Source organism: Cyprinus carpio, chromosome A15 (genome assembly GCF_018340385.1).
Source record: "Cyprinus carpio isolate SPL01 chromosome A15, ASM1834038v1, whole genome shotgun sequence".
NCBI lineage: Eukaryota > Metazoa > Chordata > Actinopteri > Cypriniformes > Cyprinidae > Cyprinus > Cyprinus carpio.
Window position 1 is genome coordinate 12,086,737 of NC_056586.1, and position 16,678 is coordinate 12,103,414.

Sequence of the window (16,678 nt, forward strand, 5' to 3'; positions counted from 1 at the left end):
AAACAGTTGATACATTTTTTCAGAATTCTCCGCTGAATAGAATTCAGAGTTCAAATAAAGTTCAAAATAACTGCATTCATTTGAAATACAAATCTTTTCTCATATTAAAAATGTCTTTACTGTCACTTGATCAATGTAATGCATCCTTGCTGAACAAAAGCATTAATTTCTTTCAAAAAAAAACCTCACACTTGAACTTTTCTACAGAGTATTGTTTACATGATGAAATGGCCTGACTTACCTATGAAGATATTTTAACAACCTTTATGTATGTAGCAAATCAATAATGCATAATTACAAATGCATAAAGGCCAAATAGCCATCAAAGACTGATGAAATACAAGGTTATGTTTCTAAAAGCTGAAATACTGAAATGTAGTACTCTTCCTGAGCTCTTACTACATTTGAGATAGCCTGACTGCACTAATGGATGACTTTGCTTCAGTAGATACAGCTCAAAACTGTTCACATTAGGTGCATCCAGCTGTGCTACAGGTTCTTGAATTAAATAACCTGGCATCTATTCTAATTTTAGCATGGACGCCCATCTCACAAAGTTTGGACCTTTAATGGGATGCTGCATTAGGGTGACATTAATCCACATTAACACACGGAGTATAATCTAAACACTGCTAAGTAAACATTCATTATAACAGTTGTTTACTGCACAAACAAAATTGTCTTCTGAGAACCCATAACTACTTAACTGACTTGAAGTGTGCCATTTTAATGTCAAAATACTTAAATACGTCCTCCTAGTTTACAGTGCAGAGACAAGTATAAATATATAATATTTCAAAAACATCTTATAGAGTGTTTAATACAGTCATTTAATATTTTCTTATATGAGTCTTATAAAATAAGTTTCAAATTGGCAAACAAGGTTTTTTTTATGATAAATTGAAATTGTATTAAATTTGTATTTTTTGTGTGTGTTTTATTACTACTATTATAAAATATTAATTGTATCAAATATTTACATGACCATTTGGGGGTCAATATGTTTTTATAGACAATAATAATTAATAATCAGCAATAATACATCAATTTGATCGGTGACAGTAACAACATGTATACAGTTAAATAAATGCTGTTCTGTTCATTTCTCTTTTCATCAATCTTCCTGAATAAAGCATGTAATATGGTTTTCTGCAAAAACATTAATCAGCACTACTGTTTTCAACATTGATTAAAAAAAAAAATAAAAATACATGAGGGTGAGTCATTAATGACATAATTTTGATTTTTGGGTGAACTATCCCTTGAAGACTGGCGTTATGATGCTGAAAATTCAGCTTTGCATCACAGGAATAAATTACATTTTAAAATATTAGAATAGAAAACAGTTACTTTTAATTGTAGTAATATTTGTCAATATAGCGTTTTTACCGCATTTTGATCAAATAAATGCAGCCTTGGTGAGCAGAAGAGACTTTTTCATAAAAAAATACGTAACCTCAATCTTTTTAATGGTAGTGTATATACAATCTTGTTTTAGATAAACAGATATGCAAAGTGTTAAGTCAATACACTGTTGCCCATTCCTGTGGACAAATCCTGTTAGCAGATTCAGCAGGATCACATCCCTCCCCAGCGGGGACAGACACTGAAGACAGAAACTAGCCCAAGGTCAGAAGAGTGAATCATCCACAACCCAGTGAAATCACCTGTAGCCCAACACCACCACCTTTAAACACATCTCCTCTCAGAGATGCTGCTCCACCTTCAGAACCCTGATTTCAGTCCCACCCAAACATGGACGCTGCCCCCAAACCCCCTAAAACCATTAAAAAGTGGAATATTAATCGGATGTCAGGGGCAGACGGAAACAGCTCTATTAATCTGCAGCGGGCTGGATGTGTTCGGCGGATCTATTAGCACCTGTGTTTTTGGTCACAGTGACTGATGGCTGAGCTGCATCTGCTCCTCAGACATCCATCCCATGACTCCTTGCTGCTCTGAGCCCCTCCTTCCCTGATTGCATCTGAAGTACTACGAGCAATGTTTACACCCCTATTACATCAGCAAATCTTGCCCGTTGCATTAATACAAGGAAGATTTAGGAGGGTTTTAGTGAGACGAGGAATCTTAATGAGCAGATTATCCATTGTGTGTTAACGAGGTGAATGGCAGTGTGTAAATTACGTGTTTAAACCAGTGCAGGATTGGATTGGATTTATGAATAGAAGAGTTTAAAGGGATAGTTCACCCAAAAATTGTAATTCTGTCATCATTTACTCAAAGTTATTGTGGTCTAAACTACTTGGGTACCTGGCAGGATTATCATAGTTAACGAAAGTTTTTTTTTTTTTTTTTTTTTTTTACTTGAAATAAAGCAAACATTTTAGCTAGCTACATTTCTTATTTTCATTTAGTTTAACTCAATGTACTAAAAAACTACAACTGAAATTAAATTAATAAAAATTTAATCAACATTTTAAAAAAAAAACTAATAAAAATGACAAAAACAAAAAAAATTACTATAACTTTTAATTAAAATGGAAAATACAAAAATAAAAACTAATATTACAAAAACTGTAATAGCATCTCAATGTATCTAAAATAATACAAAAATACTAAGAAATGTAATGTCTGGAATAGATCAGCATGGACATTCTGTTAAATATCTCTATTTGTGTCCCACGGAAGAAAGAAAAAAAAAAAACCCAAAAAAACCAATGGTTTAGAGGAAAATGAGAGCAAATCAATGACAATTTTATTTTTGTGTAAACTATTCCCTTTATTATGATATTTCCTTTGCCCCATACCACTTTTTGGTTTGTTCTCCAACGCCCCGGGGTGCCAAAATGACGAATACGTCACCTATTTGTTGCCTGCCTCATGCTTTTTGGCCATCCGTTAGACTTACTCACCGATTCAGCAAGACAAGCTTGGATTAGGGATGTAGAATAAGGTCATGCAGAATAAGGCATTAAATATGTGCTTAATTAGCACTAATAAATGGCTAATATTCTAGTAATATGCATATGAATAAGCAACTAGTTAAGAGTCCCTAAAATAAAGTGTTACCGATTTCTGTAAATGCTGAGAAAACGGGAGCTAAGAGCTTGCAGCCAAATTAAACACCTAAAGCTACTTGAATGAAAGCGTGGCTTTGACCAAGCGTCTGTAGATTTAGATGCATGAGTCAGAGCGTGCGCCTCTGAGAGCTGTTTTTGGCAGTCTGTAAGGAGACAAGTGCCGAGAGGTGAGTTTTGGTCATTTTGGCAGCACAACAAGGGAGCGTGTGCCTGCCTGACCCCTGCAACAAGCTGCAAATTAGAGTTGAGGCAGTTTAGTGAATCCTACTCTTTTGAACAGGCGTCCAAATGTATTCTTGTCTTTCTTCTGCAAAATTGTGAAAATCAAAGTAATAGTCAGTAGGGATGTTTTTTGGTTTCTTTTGAACAGATTATTCATCTGTTTAATAATTTAAAGCAATAGCTCACCCAAACAATTTCTATGCAATTACAACGAATGAGGAATGAAATTTGAAAAGGAACATAAAAGCAAAAGTATCATAGAAGTATCTCAATATGACTCGTACTCTAGATTGCAAGTTTTTTTTTTTACAAGAGCTTATTTTATTAATAATATTCCTCTACAGTGAGTTGTTAAACTAGTGCAACCAGATCACTGATTCAGACAGATGGAAGTCGAGATTCATGAACAAATCAGTCTGACTGATTTTGAGAAATGGATCAGGGTATTATTTTAACTAAAACAAAACTAAATAAAAACATTTTTCTAACTCAAATATAATTAACTGAACTGAAATCAAATTAAATACAATTATTAGATGAAAAACTTCATAAAGTTTTTATTTACTAACTAACTAAACATTGAGGCACTAAAGATACTATTACTGATATTAAGTAAAAAATAATTAAAATCAATATTTGAAAAGATGCAAGTCAACAGAGCTATTATTTTATAAATCGGACATTGCTGCTACTTTCACGAATGACCAATGGAGAGATGGAGCAGATGTTAGCATTTTCAGTGAATAAAGACTTAGTTAATTGTGGCTTTTATTATGTTTATGATGCTGTTATAGTGCTTTTATATCCTTTTCTGGGAGCATGAAAACTCTGGTTCTCATTCACTGTAATGGCATGGAAAAGAGCAACCAGGACATACTTCAAAATTCCTGCTTTTGTGTTCAGCAGAAAGAGATTTGTCAAAAGAATTTGGAAGAATAAATAATGAAAGAATCGTTATTTTTGGGTGAACTATCCCTTTAATAGGCAATATAGTGTATGTGTTTTGTGTGTCAAAACAATGGTTGTATGCAGGTGTGTGTGTGTGTGTTTGGGGTGTACAGACCTTGCTGCGCGAGTCCACGTTGAGCAGACACACTCCACACGCCAGCTCTTTGGCGTTCTTAATGCCGTGCCTCAATATACAGGAGGAGAAGTCCAGTGAGCTCTCATCAGGCTACAGAAAAACACACACACATCATGAATGCAGTTCATAAAAAGCAATGGTGATTCCATTGCATCCTCCACACAAATCCCTGGCTGTCAGTCAAACTTCAGTTCACAGAGGCCACTGAACCTCACAGCGGATGATTGGCGCTGCAGATCAATACATCAGCTACAGAATCTGTCCTAAACAGCAGGATTCAGGTAGAGAGAAACCGTCAATGCTCTAACTACGTTCATTTTTATTATGCTTCAGAGCATTTGTGGTTTCACGGCAGTGTGCCGAGACTTTATTCTCCCAAGCTGATATTATCTGACCGCATAACTCTAATATTATCTGCTGACGTTGATATTCTCCCATGAGTACACTGCATGACAAAGCTCGGTCCAACACTCAGCAATCTGTTCCGTACTACTGCACCTTCCACAAATAATGTACTATTTGGTGTCTCATTACTTGTATCAAGATGCATGAATACCACATTTTTTGAGAGAACTGAGATATTATTTATATATTATCATCAGACATAAAATTACCCCAACAGGGAAGTCAATTAAAAGTCGGCAGGAAATGCAAATTTACCCCATCTATTTCTTAAATGCATTTTCATAACTTAAGCTACCTGTAAAAATTACACCAAAAAAATTGTGTACATACATAATGTGTATGTATCTATGTATGTGTGTATATATTATATATAATGCTGCCCTATTAGTAGAAAGTGCCTACTGCTCCAGAGCTTACAGCTCACATAAACCACAGTTTAACTCCTCATATATAATCATAATTCATCATAAATAAACCAGACTTTTCTCTGTTGCACTGTAATAGAAATACTATTGTACTTAAAAGATGTGGTAGATGTTTATTTCATTAAAAACTCACAGTGAGGTTTGCCAGTGACATGAAGCCCATCAGGTTGTTCCACACGCGGCTGATGTCTTTAAGCAGCTCCTGTAGTTTCTCCGAACAAACAGCCGTGGCTTTGATACCCAGCTCTACACGCTTGGTCACGCGATACACCTCCACCACACCTATACACAATATACACCAGAAAAATCTTCTCGAAAACAAGAACACAATTCAACGTAATTCAAAGCCAAGAGATGACAGCGGATATCAAGAGATGCAATGATAATGAGTGTTGTGATTGTTATGGTACGAGAAAAGGTAAAGGCTGTTCATCATAGCAGCCAACTCACAATAGAAAAATTAAAAAAGATGCTTTTTTTTTCTCCATAAATTAGACACTAAAAGAAAAAGTGCAAGTACACTGTGGCTTTGTTCAAACAGAGAGCAAAATGATAGATGTGTAACATGATGGATGTTACAAACACACAGCTTTTCACTGTACAAGATTTTAATTGATGGACTGGAGCCGTGTGGATTTCTTGTGGATTTTTCTGATGTTTTTATCAGCTGCCGTTCACTGCAGGATCCAGTGGTGAGCAAGTGATGTAATGCTAAACTTTTCTAAATCTGTTCCGATAAAGAAACAAATTTATCTATATCTTGGATGGCCTGAGGGTGAGTAAATTTTTTTTTTTAGCTAATTTTCATTTTTGGCTGAACTATTCCTTTAATAAAAAAAACATTTCAAGTCACCCTTTGGGATGCAACACTTAGGTAATGTCAAGCAAAGTGTGCAAAATTGTCTGAAGCGGTGTCCACTAATATATGTCTTTATCTCTTTTCATATGTGACATTCACCATTTAGTGAACAGTGAGTCAGTTGTTGTGGAAACAGTATTTCCATTTTTCTCTTGGCATCATTACTATAGCAACCAAAGGAAAAGTATTACGGATATTAACAACACTGTATGAACAAATGGATCAGTAAAGACAATGAGTTCTGAAGATCAGATCTGAAATCCAAACTGGATTTGTGTGCAGTGCGAACAGAGCCTGTGTGTTCGTGCTGAGAGAACCAAACAGGAGAAACAATAACCCAGCTGTACTGTTCCCAGCACACCTCAGTGCTGAACGTCCTTTTACACTGAACCCATTAGAGTGGCCCAGAATAGTTGCTCTGCTCTGTAACAAACGCCTCACCCGGTCAGACCCAGAATTCTCTGCTCGGTCTCCAGTCACAATTGCTAGAGCTGGATCAAAGAGCTTTAACAGTTTGTTTCTACGTAACAACAGCACCCCATGTTCCCCTCCCGCTGGCATGAGCACATACAGCTCATTAAGCCGCCCTGTATGAGAGAGAGAGTACAGAAATAGGAAGCAGATAACCAGAACACCTGGCCTGTCTGTTTGACTGAAGACTGCAGGGGCGCATGAGGAGCAGGTATGAATGTGGATGAAGAGATTGTGTGACGGAGCTGATCTGGAGTTTTACGGATGCCTGTTATGATGGGTAAAGCTGGTCTCTGACCAGTTAATAAAGTGTGACTGTAGTCTAGTCTCACCCAGCAGGTACTCCATCCCTTGTGCTGATTGGATGACCTCTGTGCACACCGTGGAGCTACTGATGCCATTAAGGGTGTTATTGGCAGTGGTGATGACCTGGAAAAAGGAAAAAATACAAAGCTGTAAAGTGATCATACTTTATATTATATTTTTACATTTAGTCTTATATTTTATGAATAACCACAAATAATTTCATATGTTAATATTTTCTGAGAAAACACCCCAAATTAATTCAAAGATATTACATAAGTTGGAAACAAGTAGATCTCGTTATTATGTCGTTATTATTAAACTTGCAGGTCCTGCACTTTCACTGGCCTACAATCTAGTCTGAACACAAAATTGCAACCTACATTAATTATTTGGAATCGGAAGAGATATTTCACCCAAAAATGTAAATTCTGTCATCACTTATGCATCATGTTCCAAAACTGAATGACTTCAGTGGAAAGCAAAAAAAAGAAAAAGAAAAGGATTTGAACAAATGTTTTAATCCATACAATGAAAGTCAAGGTGGTCATTGACAATTTAAAATATCTTGTTTCACAGAAGAGCCATGATGCCCAGACACACCAAACCAGCTGCACTTGAAAACACTGCAAAGACTGCAGCCAATGGCCAAAGAGCAGTATGTTCTGTACATGTGTGAGAAGAAATAACTCCATATCAGCAGATAGCAATAGTGAGTGAGTATTAATTTAAAAATGCAAACTGAACCTAGGACAGCAGATGTACAAACCAAAAAGCAGCTCTGCTAGTCAACAAACCCTCAAAGATGGCCCGACATTGGCTGACCATTAGCTTGGCATGTCACGATCTATACGGGTTTGGAGAAGTCAATGATAAAAGGAAATTTTTTTGATTAACTGTTTCTTTAAGTAAAAAAAAAAAAAAAAAAATCAGAAATTTGTATAAAGAATTTTAGTTAGAGAAAAGATTGTTCAGTGTAAATTGTTAAATTGGCAGATTGAAATATTCGGCAAGGTTTCTCACACCGAAACCCAACCTCCTAACCACAAGTTATGCAATAAAGCGATAAAAGTTGGGTTGCCCCTCCCACAGTGAAATCTCATTAACCCTAAACCTCTCTCTCAAATGGCCCATTAACACTCTATCTACAATCTCAATTAGGAGTGTCAATGGTCCACTTGAGAAATAGGTAGGGCTGGTCCGAATACCATTTTTTGAGCTTCGAAGCTTCAGTAGTAATCAACACCAAATATTCAAAGCTTCGGAGGAGAGGGGGCTGACCATATTCTTCTCTCTAACACAGTGTCTACACCGGACACAAGTGGCGCAGCGTGACAAAATACAATAGAACCTATTATGCTGTCTACACTCACTGCGGCGCGGCTGACAAATTCCCGACAGTAAACTGCTGCTGCGTTCTATTTACTATTTACTTTATGTACTGACACAAATTTCAAACGATTTTCAACGGTCGCTTTTTCGCATCCAGTGTAGACAGACTTTAGCTGTCGCGGAGCGTCGCGACACGAGAACTGGCCTTCGGTGTTTAGATTTTGCTGTTGCGGCGCGACACTATGTGTGTTTGTTTTTGTTTTTGCGTTTTTATTATGTCGGTGTATGTCAATCCAATCGACTTCACACGTGGCGGGTGTGTTGCTGTGGACCCAAGGGAGTGTAGTGTCGCATTTTGGTGCAATATGGACACACGACACGTTCAGAATTAATCGACTTTTAATAAACTACAAAACAGCGCGAGCCAGAAGCGGCGCGCCTCATGTGGGCAGTGCTTATATGCTCCGAAAATAGACACTGCATATTTGGCACACTGCCTTTGTCTTATCCTCACTCAATATAAAATGCTCTCATACAGCTGAGGTCTTCGGAATTTTTCTCTTCTCTTTCAGATGGACTGAATCATGACGTTCATGACATTCAGTCATAGGCGATTCATATTCAAGGGTGAATAAGAACCATTTCGCGGGGGATGCCAGGTGTAAAAAAAAAAAAATAAAAGATTATTTGAATCTCAAATTTGAAAATTGAATGCCAACCCACTGAACGAATATTCGAATAATCCAGCCCTAGAGATAGGTGGCGATAATGCACTTATAAGTCTGTGATCTGCCATAAAGCAAGAAGAAGAAGAAGATGCCTTAGGTGCCTGCTGCTGTGAATGCAAGTTCATCACAAGAGTTCTAACAGTTCGGACATTGCGAGAATCAGAGGTAAAAAAACGATTTAAATACTGTTCAGTTTCTTGCACAGACCGATCGTTTTGTCTTTACACATCAATGTATCGTCATGAGCTGCAGGGTTTAATTTGGATTTGTCTGTGCATGTTTTTTTCTCTCTCATAGATTGTTACCATTGGCCAAGCATTGTACAGCTGAGAGACTGCAACGCCTGAAGCTAAAAATCATAATTTGTGTTCTACTGAAGAAACAAAATCACCTACATCTTTGATACCCTGGGGGAAAGCTGATAAACATAAAATATTCATTTTTGGGTGAACTATCGCTTTAAGTGATTAGATCACACTTTTATGGTAGTATTGGTATAGTGATCATAATATGACACTTCTAAAACTATTAATAGACTAATACAATTTTACGTGGATGCCAAGCTCTTTATGAACGTGTGAGTGGAGGTATGTGTTACCTGCAGAGCGCTCTCCAAACACCTCTGCCATTCATACGCATATCGCTCACTCTCCTGCCACAAGTGTTTGGATGAGAGACAGTGGGAGAAAAAGAGAAAAAGATGAAACAGAAAGAGAGCTTTGTTCACTGAGAAACCTCAGGCTGTATTCAACAAGGAGAACCTGTCTGTGTGCTCAAAGAGAACGTATATACCAGAGAGAACCGAGAGAGTGAGTGACTGACCTCCACCTCTCCTGTGAGGTCCTTGTACTTGTCCCGGATGATCGGCAGCGCAGGTTTTTCATTTAGGGTGTTGGATCGGTCTCTGAAGGGCTGCTCAGGGGCAGGAGAGGGGATGGACCGTACAATTTCTTTCTCTCCCAGACTGTGGCTACGCTTATGGGAACCTTTGCACAAACAAATGGGTCAGTGATAAATGGGAGTGACCATGTTAAAGAAAATGAAACCTCTAGTTTAAAACATGGGACAAGCTCTTAGACACATGCTCTTGTCAGATTTTTTTTTTTTTTTAAATACTTAAGAAAAGTTCAAATTGAATGACTGTAAAACAATGTAGTGTAACTACCAAGTAATAACATTTTTCTTACACCTTAAAAAACATGTAAGAAATCGTTTTTAAATGTATTATCCAAGGAAATAAAAAAATATATATTTTACAAATTTTATCAACAATGTTCGGATTGTTAACTAAAACTAAAAAAAATATTTTAAATAGTTTTCAGTAATTTAAATAAATTTGAAATGAAATAAAATAAAATAAAACAATACTACATAAATAATTTAGAGATAGAAAAAACTATAAAGATAAACAGTAGAAATGTGGCCTTGTCAGCTAACTGTAATAAGTTGGAAGTACTAAAATTTTACATCACAATCCAAAAACATACGATGATTTGAAAAAGGGGATGACACGTCTTACCCCACTACTTTCTCTATATTTAATGTATGAGTTTAATTGTCGGTCCTGCTGTATAATTAAAAGCTCTCAAATTGTCATCGCTAATCCACGTGGGGCCACAACACAAACCACAAACACCTAATTTGCAACAAATGATAATTATGTGCAAAAGAGCAGCATAGTAATACAGGCATGCATTATTCATCAGGCACACAGTCAAACTGGCACAAACACACGCCATGCACACATAAGCAAGGAGATGGACAGCGGCACGACAAACTCATAAGACGCAACGTCAGGTAATCACGCCCCCGCTGGGAAGCACGAGTCTCTGCAAGGTTTCAGGCGCTAATCCATTCCTGCACGAAACCCTCTCCTCAGATTAGGAGTAAACCCTCTTTTGTTTGAACAAATCAAATTTAGTGGATGTGGGTGGGGATCAATAAGAGGCAAATAAGCGTTTCTGTTACTGAGTAAGTGCTAATACATTATTGGGGAATGAAGATGAAAAAGCAAAGGGGGAAAGTGATGAGGGATTTGGGTGGCAGTGTTTATCTATTGACGTTGCTATGTGCTTCTGACGCCACTCTGCCATCTGTTGACTTTCAGAGAGAATGCACCTGTGGACATGCACCGGATCCAATGCCCTCATTCACTAATAATGCTGTGGATTATTTTGTATTCGAGTCCTGATCACGAAAATAATTCCACCTACTGTACAACACGTGCATATGCACATTAGTTCTTATCTGTGTATTAATGCTAATGGATTTGGAGTATTGTAAATAATAAAGAATGAGAGCCATTGTCTGTTTATATCTAAGCATTAAATATTGCAATGACACTTACCCTGAACAGACAAATCAAAGGTGGCGAGTTCGTTCTTGATCATCTCTTCACTGGATTTCACTTTGGCCTGTGTGCTGGCTTTCAAGAAGTCTGACTTGCCAAATTTGGGCTTGTCACCTTGGAAAGCTCCAAACTCATCCGTCAATTCACCCTGGTTGCCCTCTGCTTCTGTGGTTCCAGAGTTTTTAGGAAACGTTGTTGGAAAGTTCAAAAGTTATTTTTGTTGTTTTGAGGGGTGTTCTATGTGGAGAAAATATGAGAGGGGTTTTAGAAGTCTTTCAGTGGTGGAGCCACCATCATCGATTGGGAAGGTGGTCACCTTGGCAACTGTGGTGTGGGTGATGTTCTCCGAACTCCCGAAAAATGTCTCTTTCTTCTGGACAACAGCTGAAGATGGCAGTCCTCCCTGGAGCTTCTTACTTTGACCAGATGAGAGTTCTTCCTTGTCGGACCAGTCGTAGCTGCCAAGACTGCTGACGGCGGATGTGCCAAAGGGGTCAAATTTAAAATCATCAGACTCTGTAATGACAACATAGGACATCCCATTAAAAAAACAAAATAATAATTTAGGTCTTAGCGCTGTAACAACTGTACTACTTTTGTTATAGTGCCTTTTTACAATTTAGTACATGTCTTAGTTGTAGTAAGGATATTCTGGGTTCAATAAAAGGTTAGCTATACTGACAGCATCTGTAGTTAAAGTAGCATTTTAATTTCATACATTTTCAAAAGTCTATGGAGCAAAACACTCCAGAGTATTTATATTAATTCTGCATAAAAAGGCATATTTGAGTGGTCAAGTTATATGAATTGCCCATTCAATGGTGGGACTACTGTTCTAGGCTGATTAACTTCTAATTGTTACAGTTTAATTCTTTCTAAAGCAGTGGTTCTCAACCAGGGAGTCTCAAGATGAAAAATGCATTTAAATTAATAAAAGTTTCATTCATACATATGAGAAAATTTCTATATATATATCTATATATAAATTTTTCTTGTATAATAGTTTATAAAAATAATTTAAATATATTTATTTATATATATCATTTTTATTTTTTTGATGCAGTTTTTAAAACTTCTGAAATCACAAAATAAATTGTGGTTAATTTATTATATATATATATATATATCCTAGTTTCTGTTAATAATAATAATAATAATAATAATAATAATCGTTTGAAGAAAAAAAAAAGCTCTGACATAATGACAATGGAAATACTGGAAATTAGATATATATTGAAGAACTTTTGAATATTGTGGGAACAACAGGGCTTGAGAATCACTGATCTAAAACCCCTTTTTGAAACCATTGCACATATCATGTGAAACTTACCATGTTTCCCAGCTTTACATGGTCAGCAGCCAAAAGACTAGATTAAAACTGCATCGAGATTTATTGACTTTGTAACGCTAGCTTCATGTTAAAGTATGAACGTTTTGTGGCTATATTTCTAAAACGTGTATTTTAATATTTTAAAAGAAGAACTTCAGAAGAATCTTTAAAGTAGAATTGGGCAAAGGGTCACTGGGCCTCTCTAGTTGCATCTAAACTCGATTATACTGTGCTGTTTTTTTTATGTATTTAAAAACCATTTATGTGACCGTTTTTTTCTATTTGTCTATTATTGATGGTATGGATCAGGATGACTCAATCTGTCACTATGTGTCTCAAGTGCTACTTGCTCTTGATGAATTATTCCTGATATTGTCATATGATGAAGCCCTGGTTCATTAACTAGACACTTCAGGCACAAAGCCATTCTAATGATTCCTGAGTCCTTATCTACATCCAGAAGTCATTCTGAGTCCGGGAGGAAACACTCGACTTACTGACTAGACTGGATGAGTGACATCTGCACGTATGGATTGATGAATGCTTTTCAGATTTATTACTAGAAGCAGAACTTCACTTTGAAGGTCAAAATGGCTGTCAGTTATTCTGCACCTTTCATTTCTCTAAAATGAATCACTGTTTTGACTGAAAATCACAACTGGGCTGTGACTCACCAAGAGATACAATTTTCTGCCTTTCAGTGTAGTGTTGACGTGCAATCATTCACACTCTCATACAATCAACCACACCGACAGACTGATAAAACATCTGCAACGATGCATTGTGCTGCGCTCTTTGAACCTACTGCATAAGCTTACTTCAAGTACAGATTAATTTATTATTTATAAATGTTTATAATTAAAAATAAATATGAATAATTCACATATGCATGAAAACATCTACTTCCCTCACAGCTGAGCGGGGCACGACTGTTCGCATAGTCAATCAATTTGTGAAATTGACAAGGACCCGGTGCAGTGTGATAATTCTGATGACTAAATCTGCTTTGGGTGGCAAGATTGAAGGATGGAGAGAGAAATCAAGACGGCACGCATGTCTGCTGTACCATTATTCATATTTATTACGACAACATTGGCAGAAAGAGAAAGAGAGAGAGAGGTCACAAAATTCCATGAAAGATCTTGTTACAATAGTCTTGCCAAACTATTTATTAAAATGTTTTTTTTTTTTTTTGCATTTTAGGAATACAAGGGCATGCAAAGTCAGAAAAAGCAGAAGTGAGAAGAAAACAAAAACAAGACAGAAAATCCCAAATCCAGATGCAGAACCCAGCATTGAGAAGGCACATTCACAGATTAAGATTTGATTAGTTCTCATTGATCAAAGACACACTGTAGTTGAACTATAAAGGAAAAAGCAATGAGAAATAAGGGGAAGTGATACAGAACATTTAAGCAAAGGTCAAGGTGATGCTACTATTGGTTTTTTGCAGCTTATTACAACCCTTTGAGAACCTGAGAGCTTTTATGGAGAGATTTTGTAAAATATATTAGCAAGCTTGCCACCTGCAACAGCTCATCAAAACTTCAAATGAGGACTGCACAATTAAAAAAAATATAAATTGATTACATTTAGGTAATTACATTTAAAGAACTCTAATTAATTGTGAAAAACGTCAATTAAAGTGTTTAATTTGCATCTACAAGTATTGAACATTGTGACCAGTTGCAGACATCCAAATGAATGGAAAGGGGAATCAGCATTAAATTACAATATAATATACAATATAATAATTAATATAATTAGTCACAAAATTCATAATAGCGATCTCAACATCAAGGTAAATGATTGACAGATTTGTCATAATTGTGCAGCATACTTCAATCCAAAACTAATTCTTCTAAATCAACCAGGGTTTGAATTGCTCTATTAGGTGCTCAAAGGGTTAAAAGAAACCAGAGAACCTATCCTAGAGCATTTATTGGTTTGAGTGACAGGCAAAAAAAACAACAAAAAGAGACAGTACCCTTTTTCTCTCGCCATCCTGTACATCTCGGTTGGAGCTATTTTTGACCCACATAAAAAGGTAACAATTTCATATCACGGCAAGCAGTATTCTCTTCATAAATTCAAATAATACGCTTTCTGGCATAAATGCTTCAACACAATCAGCAGTGCTAATTAAGTCTATCTATATTCAAAATAAATAAGAGTTTATTTTCCTGTAATAAAAATACACTATTAAATTTGCATGTATACATTTCCATTCTTGATAAAAACAACCTATTTTGTAAATATGCCAGAAACATGGACTAATCCTAATTGTTTACTGCGTGTAAATACTTGTCAATTTCACAAATTGAAGGCTGGCACATACTGGAGCACAGAGAAGCAAAGCTAGAAAGAGTTCCTCTTTCAGTGTGGTCTACGAGAGCAGACGTACCACAACAAACCTGAAACAATGACCTTCTTTACTAGAAGCGGCTCTGTCCTGGAAAAAAAGATACTCTAGGGTGGTTAGCTACACATCTAGGGGCATAGTGCAAATGTTAGGAAACCCAACACTCAACCTGCTACAATATTTATGCTTGGGTTTTAAAAGTGTCCAGTAACTGAACTAGAAGCATTTTATATAAGATGTAATTAGAACAGTGTTTGACAAGGTAATGCTAGTATACTGAAGTTACTATGAAAAGAAGGCAAAAGGATTCCTACAGACCTCAGTCGGAGTGGATGCCATGTTTAGTATGACGTAAATGAAAATGAGATTGTGAGGGATGGAATTACAGTTCATTAAATATGCTGTATTCTTATATCTGGTTACTGAACTTTCAGCAAACAAGAGTGAAAACTGGAGAGGACAAACATGCCTTAAAACATGGGTTGTGGAAATTAAAGGGATGCACCAATATTACAATTCTGCTTGATATGATGACTGATACTGATAATTATTTTTATCTTAGACAACAGTGTCAAAAAACAATTATTAGCCAATAATAAAATTATATTTTCCTTAATAAATTTAAAATAAAATACTACAATCAGTTGCTTTAAATACCATAATAATTATAATGTACAATGTACAGAGTAAATTATTATCAAGACTTTTCAGTGTTGTTAAATTATTAGTATTTTTAAAGACTTACTTTAAAGGGACAGTTCACCCAAAAAAGAAAATTCTGTCATCACTTACTCACCCACAAGTTCCAAACATAAGTTACTTCTGCTGAGCACTAAAGATGGTATTTTGAAGAAAGTTGGGAAACAGAAAAGTTGACGAAAAGAAATACTATGAAAGTTAATGTCTACCATCAACTGCTTGGTTACCAACATTGAACATTTTCATTTTTAGGTGAACTGTCCCTTAAGTGAACTGTAGATGAAAGCAAAGGTAGTTTTAGGTGAACTGTCCTGACTCTGATAAGTAAAAAAAAAAAAAATATTCAATAAAAAAAAACGGCCGATAACGATGATGATATAGAAAATTAAAAAAAATATTGATGTGGGCTGAGAAGTTTACAGTATATAACATACTGAACAAACTACTTCCATCACTCACAATCCCTCTCATTTCGTTCACATCAAACTAAACATGGCATCTAGCCTGGCTGAAGTCTATTGCTGCATTTATTTCATGTTAGAATTAGCATCAATATTACCACCTTTACTTGTTTTTGACTAGGAAAAAAAACTAATTTGACAGGTTTGACAAACGCATTAACTCAAACTTGTTCTGTGCAGTTGCAAATGTTTTGCTAGTCAAAACGTGTAATTGTGTTGTTTTGCTAGTGTTTACGTGTAATTTATTGTGAGAGTGTAATTGCTAGTGAGAAACATTTTCAGGTCTGGTTGTTGGCTCTGGTGAGACCACAAAAGTGTATGGGAACTCTTCCTACTGTGCTTCCTCAACATCAACCAGTCTGCGCACACGAGGGATGATATGATGCCTGACGCTGACTGAATGAAATACTGTGTTCTCACCCTGATACATGATGAAGATGAATGATAAAGTGAACAAGCACACACACTTGTGGGATTGCTTTTCATGCAGATCAGATAACATGAGAAGCACAGGATGAGTGTAAATAAATGGTGACTGATGTTAGGAAAAGATTACAAACAGGCCCATCAAGAGCTCTTGGAGGTCACTTAGGCCTCTAAGGAGAA

General features: G+C 36.3%; 1 protein-coding gene across 1 annotated transcript in view; it reads right to left on the reverse strand.

Moving 5' to 3' along the window:
- LOC109103748 (synergin gamma-like) overlaps nt 1–16,678 on the reverse strand; it is a 43,298-nt gene that overhangs the window by 5,743 nt on the left and 20,877 nt on the right. Inside the window, 6 exon segments of the mRNA XM_042771033.1 lie at nt 4,327–4,437; nt 5,311–5,459; nt 6,840–6,936; nt 9,469–9,522; nt 9,693–9,856; nt 11,218–11,736. Of these exon segments, the coding sequence (XP_042626967.1) occupies nt 4,327–4,437; nt 5,311–5,459; nt 6,840–6,936; nt 9,469–9,522; nt 9,693–9,856; nt 11,218–11,736 (1,094 nt within the window).